General features: G+C 44.0%; 1 protein-coding gene across 1 annotated transcript in view; it reads left to right on the forward strand.

Annotated features, from left to right (window-relative positions):
- The window catches only part of LOC121654683 (rho-related GTP-binding protein RhoG-like), a 48,402-nt gene extending 40,054 nt beyond the window's left edge, over positions 1 to 8,348 (forward strand). Inside the window, exon 5 of the mRNA XM_042008919.1 lies at positions 6,904 to 8,348. Within this exon, the coding sequence (XP_041864853.1) occupies positions 6,904 to 7,179 (276 nt within the window). The 3' untranslated portion in view covers positions 7,180 to 8,348. The remainder of the gene's footprint in view (positions 1 to 6,903) is intronic.
- Positions 8,349 to 8,562: the final 214 nt, after the last annotated feature.

Raw genomic sequence — 8,562 nt, forward strand, 5'->3', positions numbered from 1 at the left:
CAATCCTTCGCCCCACCAAACCCCAACCAGGTCATTGTCGCCCAAGCCCCCCCTCATCTGAAATTCACTAAAGAGATGATGGACCGGGTCCCTGCTGGACTCAGATCTACCCCCCAGGCCAAAATGTTTCTGCCCCCCATAAACCCCCGACTAGAGCAGCTGAAGGGGGGGGGGGGGGGGGGGGCGCCCAGCCCCTCCTGTACCACCATACCAGCTTCATGTTTCGGATGTATGATGTGTGGAGGGTCCAGGCTGTGTGGATAACAGCAGTGGTGATTTTTCCCAGGACCAGCTGGATCCCTGTTTATTGGAAGGTACAAAAATATCTGTACTGTTTGGTAACACAGAGAGCTGCTTTCTAAAAGGTTTCTAAGTAGAGTTAACACACCCTGTGAGCCACAGCGTGCCCCCAAACATAGGGTAAACAATTCCAAACCACTTAAGTTAGCTTTATTAAATGTTAGGTCATTAGCAGGGAAACATTTTTAATTAATGATTTTATCACTGAGCACAACCTTGATTTTATGTTTTTAACAGAAACTTGGTTAAACCAAGATAACAACGCAGCCGCTCTGATAGAGTCAACCCCTCCTAACTTTAGTTTTATCAGTGAGGTCAGACTGAACAGGAGAGGAGGAGGAGTAGCAGTTTTATTTAATGAATCATTTCAATGTAAGCAGTTATCTTTTGGAAATTTTACATATTTTGAATATGTGGCTCTTTAGCTAAAAGCTAAAAATAGATCAGTGTTTCTAGATATATACTGCCCACCAGGGTACTGCGCAGGATTTCATGATGAGTTTAGTGAACTGCTGCATTAATCTGTGTAGACTTTGACTGTGTAATTATTGTTGGTGATTTTAACATCCATGTAGACAACCCTCAGGATGAGGAGACTAAAGACCTGAGTAACAATCTGGACAACGTTGGGCTGACTCAGCATATAACAGAGCCCACACACACTAAAGGACACACTCTAGATTTACTGATCTCGAAGGGTTTGAACTTTTCTAAAATTACTGTGTGTGATGTGGCCTGTCTGATCATCACTGTTTTCTTTGAAATACGATTCCTGTTCACACTAATGTCTCAACAGAGGTCATCACTAAACGGTGTATAGCTGAAAACACGACTGGGATGTTTAACCAGGTCTTCTTTTCAACACCTGCCCTATCAGGGGGTTCAGCCAATGAGCTTGTCACTAGTTTTAATGCTAAAATGTTAAGTATTATGGATGCTGTTGCTCCTATTAAGGTGAAAGTTGTCTCTGGGAGGAAAAAGTCTTCATGGAGAAATTCCACATTGGTGAAAAATGGAAAAAGAGAGTCGGAAAGCCGAGTGTAGATGGAGAAAAACAAATCTACAGGTTCATTATGACATGTATAAAGACAAACTTTACTCTTATAATCTACAACTAAGGAATGCAAGAAAGTCCTATTTCGCTGACATTATTAGCAAAAACTATCAAAAAGCTCGGGTCTTATTCGCTGCCGTTGACAGGTTAACAAACCCTCCTGTGTCAATAGCACCTGAATTTTGTTCCACCAAGGTTGCAATGAATTCGCCAAATTCTTCACAGAAAAAATCCAAAATATCAGACAAACAGTTGGTTCATCAGCAGCAACAGGTTCAATAAATGTGTCCATTGAAAACCAGCTTAAACACCATGACCCAGTTTAATCCCATTAGCAGCAAAGATCTAGGCGATATCATAAGTGAGTTGAACTCCTCCTCTTGCTGTTTGGACATCCTGCCCACAGGCCTTTTCAAAAAGGTCTCAAGAGCTCTGGAGCCAGATCTGTTACAGATTGTGAACTGGTCTTTAATTTCAGGTGTCTTCCCAGAACTTCTAAAAACAGCTGTAATCAAACCTCTCCTAAAAAGGGACAATCTAGACACAAATGAGCAACTACAGGCCGATCTCAAATCTTTTTTTTTTTAAGTAAGATCATTGAAAAAGCTGTTGTTCATTAACTAAATGACTTTTTAACACAAAACAACTGCTACGATGTCTTCCAGTCAGGTTTTAGATGGCACCACAGCACAGAGATGCTCTGACCAAAGTCATTAATGACATATGTTTGAATACAGATGATGGAAAAATGTCAGTCTTTGTCTTACTGGACCTCAGTGCTGCTTTTGATACAGTCGACCACAATATATTACTCCCGACTTGAGAACTGGGTGGGCCTCTCTGGTACTACACTGGTTTAAATCTTATTTAGAGAACAGGAAGTACTTTGTGTCAGTAGGTAACTTTACATCTGAGCAGACAAGAATTACATGTGGAGTTCCCCAAGGTTCCATCCTGGGACCACTTCTGTTTAACATCTACATGCTCCCACTGGCACAGGTCATAAAGAACGACAACATTAGTTACCATAGCTACGCAGATGACACACAGGTATATATTACAATGTCACCAGGAGATCGAGGCCCCGTACAGGCTCTTGGTAAATGTATTGAAGAGATTAATGACTGGATGTGTCTGCACTTTCTCCAGTTAAACAAAAACAAAACTGAGGTGATGGTCTTTGGAGCCAAAGAGAAATGATTAAAGGTCACCACAGAACTTCAGTCTATACACCTAAAAACCACCAACCAGACCAGAATTTTTTTCTGTATTGGTGGACTCAGACCTAAACTTTGAGAAACACATTAAGGGAATTACAAAATTAGCCTACTATCAGCTTAAGAATATACCAAGGGTAAAGATGTGATGTCTCAGCAAGACCTGAGGTGTTTACACTGGCTGCCGGTCCGTCAGAGGATAGACTTTAAAGTTCTGCTGCTGGTCTAGAAAGCTCTGAATGGTTTAGGACCAACATACATCAGAGTCCTCCTGACCCAGTATGAACCTACCAGTACCCTCAGGTCATCTGGATCCAGTTTCTTATCAGTTCCCAGAGTCAAAACCAGACACGGAGAAGCTGCATTCAGCTTCTATGCTCCACATGTCTCACCAGGGAGGCATCCTAACCAGATGCCCGAGCCACCTCATCTGGCTTCTCTGGATGTGGAGGAGCCAGATGAAAACTCATTTTGGTTATTTGTATTTGCGTTCTTGCTCTTTCGGTCACTACCCACAGCTCATGACCATAGGTGAGGGTAGGAAAGTGGATCGACTGGTAAATCGAGAACTTTGCCTTTTGGCTCAGCTCCTTCACCACAACAGACGCAGAGTCCACATCACTGCAGACGCTGCATCGATCCCCCTGTTGATCTCCCGCTCCATCCTTCCCTCACTGAGATACTTGATTTCCTCCACTTGGGCCAGGACCTCATTGCCAACCCGGAGGACACTCCACTGCTGATTCTCATCCCAGCTGCTTCACACTCAGCTGCAAATCACTCCAGTGAGAGCTAAAGATCACGGCTCAATGAAGACAACAGAATCACATCATCCGCAAAGAGCAGAGACCCAATCCTGAGGCCATCAAACCGGATCCCCTCAACACCTCAACCGCCTAGAACTTCTGTCCATAAAAGTTATGAACAGAATCAGTGACAAATGGCAGCCTTGGCAGAGTCCAACCCTCACCGGAAACAATTCTAATTTACTGCCGGCGATGTGGACCAAGCTCTGACACTGGTCGTACAGGAACAGCTCGTACAAGGGGGTCCAGCACTCCATACTCCCCCACAGATCCAGCTGGCCTCCTTAACAATAGAGGCATGAAACACAGCCCACTCGGACTCAATGTCCCCTGCCTCACCCAGGACATGGTTAAAGCTCTGCTGGAGATGGGAGTTGAAACTCTTTCTGACTGGACTCTGCCAGACGTTCCCAGCAGACCCTCACAACACGCTTGGGTCTGCCAGGCCTGACCGGCATGCTCCCCCACCATCTGAGCCAACTCACCACCAGGTGGTGATCAGTTGACAGCTCTGCCCCTCTCTTCACCTGAGTGTCCAGGACATGCAGCCGCAAGTAAAATGATACGACTACAAAGTCGATCATCGAACTGTGGCAGTGAGGCTACAAGGACGGCTACAGGTGGAGTCTGCAAGCAAAACAGGAAAAGTGGCACACAAAAACTTCCAGATTTCTAAAAGCATCACGCCTTTTCTGTCTTTAAATCAGAATCAATTCTAGAGTTGGTGCACATGAGAGAACGCCTTGTCCCGCCCACATTGTGGCTATAAACGGTCAGGTGGACACCTGTAATACATATTCATCACATCGTTTCCATGACGTCTCAGGAGGGACAAAAAGGGAAGTGCAATTTTTCGGTGTGATACAGAGATCCTTATGAAGCATGTTGAAAAACGTGAAAATGTGTAACTGGTGGACACGGTGTGGACGTTACTGGTGTCAGGAAGACAGAATAGTGGCAGCAGGTGGAGACGCTGTCATCACAGTGTCAGAAGGGAAGAAACGCCAGAGGAGTCGGAACGTCCGGATGAATATCTTTCGGTAGAACATTGTGTAAGAATAAATTAAAAAAAAAGAAAAAAAAAAAGGAAGGAGGTGGAAGCCTGTAATAAATATTCATCAAATCATTTTCATGATGGCTCAGGAAGGAAAAGAGGGAAGAAGAGGATTTCTCCAGCATGTGGGACTGAGATCCTTAGTTCCTGGGTGTTCCAGCTGTAGTTGGAGAGGGTGAGGCAAGAGACTCCACCCAGCACCACATATTTTACTAAACTCCACCTCTACGTGTTTTCCTAACCGTTCACTTCTAGACCTCCAGCCTCCAGTCTGGTCCCGCTCTGCTTGGGCTTAGAATGAATGAGTCATGGTAGACTCAAACCAACAACCCTATACATCCACCTGGTTCATGGTGGACACAGACTGGCCTCTACATTCACCTGGTTCATGGTGGACCCAGACCGACCAGCCTCTACATCCACCTGGTTCATGGTGGACCTAGACCGACCAGCCTCTACGTCCACCTGGTTCATGGACCCAGGCATACCAGCCTCTACATCCACCTGGTTAATGGTGGACCCAGACTGACCAGCCTCTAAATCCACCTGGTTCATGTTGGACCCAGACCGACTAGCCTCTACATCCACCTGGTTCATGTTGGACCTAGACCGACCAGCCTCTACATCCACCTGGTTCATGGTGGACCCAGACCGACGAGCCTCTACATCCACCTGGTTCATGGTGGACCCAGACAGACCAGCCTCTACATCCACCTGGTTCATGGTGGACCCAGACCGACGAGCCTCTACATCCACCTGGTTCATGTTGGACCCAGACCGATCAGCCTCTACATCCACCTGGTTCATGGTGGACCTAGACCGGCCAGCCTCTAAATCCACCTGGTTCATGGTAGACCCAGACCGACCAGCCTCTACATCCACCTGGTTCATGGTGGACCCAGACCGATCAGCCTCTACATCTACCTGGTCCATGGTGGACCCAGACCGACGAGCCTCTACATCTACCTGGTTCATGGTGGACCCAGACCGACCAGCCTCTACATCCACCTGGTTCATGGTGGACCCAGACCGATCAGCCTCTACATCTACCTGGTTCATGGTGGACCCAGACCGACGAGCCTCTACATCTACCTGGTTCATGGTGGACCCAGACTGACCAGCCTCTACATCCACCTGGTTCATGTTGGACCCAGACCGATCAGCCTCTACATCTACCTGGTTCATGGTGGACCCAGACCGACGAGCCTCTACATCTACCTGGTTCATGGTGGACCTAGACCGACGAGCCTCTACATCTACCTGGTTCATGGTGGACCCAGGCCAACCAGCCTCCACTTCTTCTTAAGCCTCGCCTTCTGGTTAATAACAAACATCTGTTTCTCTGGTCATCCTGAAATTTTCTTTTTTTGTGTGTGTGTGTGTGTGTGTGGGCGGCTCTCTTGTGCATCTTTATTAATTTCTGCAAACAGCTTTATTATCTAACATGTAGTGTGAAAGGTAATATTATCCACTTTTAAAAGCAAGCTAAAGACTCAGTTGTTTAAGAAGCATTTCCACACTTAGCTTAACTCTTCTACTCACCAGAATGAGTTAGAAAGATTTGTCCAGCTCTTTGGCTCAACCAAGTACTGAATAAGCTTTGTGCAGTTATACCCAAGTTGATATTGTTCTATGAAATTGTGATGTTGTATTTAAACAAAATGACTTACAGAAGCTATAAAAACTAAAAAAAAAAAAAAAAAAAAAAACTGTCCTGGTGAATGAATGAATGAATAAAGTTTAAAAGAGACATAAAAATAATGTACTAAAATATGACTAAATAAAAAGACAAACACAAATAAATTGATTAAACTGTATAAATGAAACATAAATAAAAGATTAATGCACAAATTAACTACAATGGGGATTCAGCGATAAACTAAAAAGGTCTATAGGCTACTGGTCTATAGACGAGGACCGTGGTGGTGGAACGAGGACTTTCTACACTGTAGATGGTGGATCTTCAGCGTCTGAGAAAAATTTTTCAAAAAATTGTTCCAGTTTTAGATCCAGTTTTTCTCAGATTGGTGAAGCTCTGTCCATCTTTCCATCTGAGAGACTCTACCTCTTGGAAATGCTCCTATATACCCAGTCATGTTACTGACCTGTTGCCAGGTAAACCTGCTCCTCGAGGTGTTTCTGGTTTGTACCAGGTACTTTTCCAGCCTTTTGTTGCTCCTGTTCCAACTTTTTCCAGACATGTTGCTGCATCAGATTCACTGTCAGCTCATATTTTCATCACATGGTGAAACGTCTCCGTTTCATCCTCTGACATGTTGGTTGTCTGCAATTGGGGATAAAAGATGACCTGATGGGATTCATTAATAATTACATTCTGGTTTTATATATACATTTTAAGCAGCCTCCCAACTAATTTAAAACTGGGTTCATAGACAAAATCTGAGTGTTCCAGCTGTTTGATGCATACTCTACACCCTGATTTGCTTTATACTCAGCTGGTGTTGTCTCCAGGTGACCCACCACTGTCCCGGCGTTCCCATCCTCCTGGTTGGCACAAAGAGCGACCTCCGGAGCAACGAGGAGATTCAGCGGAAGCTGAAGGAGCAGAATCAGGCCCCCATCAGCATCCAGCAAGGCACTGCCCTGGCCCGCCAGATCCAGGCCGTCAAATACCTGGAGTGTTCAGCCCTGAACCAGGAGGGCATCAAGGACGTGTTTGCTGAGGCTGTGAGGGCCTTCCTCAACCCACAGCCCGCCACTAGCAAGAAGCCATGCATCCTGCTGTAAAACTGGAGGCTACGACCTGATTCAGCCCGCCCGAGACGACCCAGAACCTTTTATCACCTATTTTTTTTTTATCAGATATAAAAATATGATTTAATTCAAACTGGACTGAGCATGTGCAGAATGTTTTCACCCGCAAACTAACCCTCAGACATAAACACATTCAGATCAACTGAAGCTGTTTTCTATTAAACTGATTTTGTTGTTCTGGAAATGTTTCACTTGTTTCTGAATCTTCCCTTTTCCACTTCAGAGAAGCCTCGGTCATCCTGTCAGCAGAAACCGGCCAGTTAATCAGCTCCTCACTTCCACCTAAAACTCTGATGTTCGTCGCAACGTCCATAAAAGCAGCCGCTGCGCTATGACCTTCGCTTTACTACAGCAGCTCAACAGGAAGTAGCTCTGACAGAGTCCCATACCAATGTGAGACAAAACAGGAAGTTAAAGACAGCTGATGTTAACACTGCCGATCCTCCTAAAACAAGTCAAACTAATTCAACAGCGTTTGCTCAGCCTTTAACCCAGAAAAATAACCGATGAGGGAAACTGTTCGATGAGCAGGGCTGGCTCAGTTTGATAAGCACAAAGATGAAAAACTCTTTGCATGGACAGCAAAAATCTGATTTCCGGAATAACTGAATGACTTCAGTCATCATGTAGACTGCATAATCTGATTATGAGAAATCATATTAACACACTCAGATTTTTCTGATGTCTTCAAGCATAATTACCCGGTTTAGTTGTTTTACATCTGAGCAAAAAACTGCGTCTCCTTTAGAAAGTCAGAAGTGACATCGTCGCAACAGTAGAAAAACAGGATGAAGTCCAGCAGCAAGAAGTAGTAGTAGCTTATTAACTCCCACATTACCAGCTAACATTACAACCACGGCCATCTTCATCATCATCACTAGTGTTAATTTTATCAGCCATTTTTAAATTTAGTCTCAGTTTTGGTCCAGTTTCAATCGTGCATATTAGTATTTATCACATTTAGTCAACCTCATCCTGTTTTTATTTAGTCAAGGTTTAGTCGACTATAGGTAGAGTATTTTCAACTTTATTTTAGGCCAAGAAAACATCAATTTATTTATCTACTTTTAGTCAACAAAAACTGTTAACATTTTAGTCTAGTTTTAGTCAGGACAATCATTTTACCCTTTATCTTTTTGTATCAGCAGATAATATTGAACATTGTTTGTAGTTAGTAGAACATTGTTAAACTACATTTAACCATCCATTTAAAACTCATACTTAAAACATAACTATCCTATTTTATGCAGAAATAATTTTAGGCATTTTTATGTTTAAATGCATTTATTTATATTAATATTAATGCCAATTCAGATCAAATGTCCTTGTGATGGTAACCTGAAGACAAACAGAACA

This window comes from Melanotaenia boesemani, chromosome 15, assembly GCF_017639745.1.
Source record: "Melanotaenia boesemani isolate fMelBoe1 chromosome 15, fMelBoe1.pri, whole genome shotgun sequence".
NCBI classification, from domain to species: domain Eukaryota; kingdom Metazoa; phylum Chordata; class Actinopteri; order Atheriniformes; family Melanotaeniidae; genus Melanotaenia; species Melanotaenia boesemani.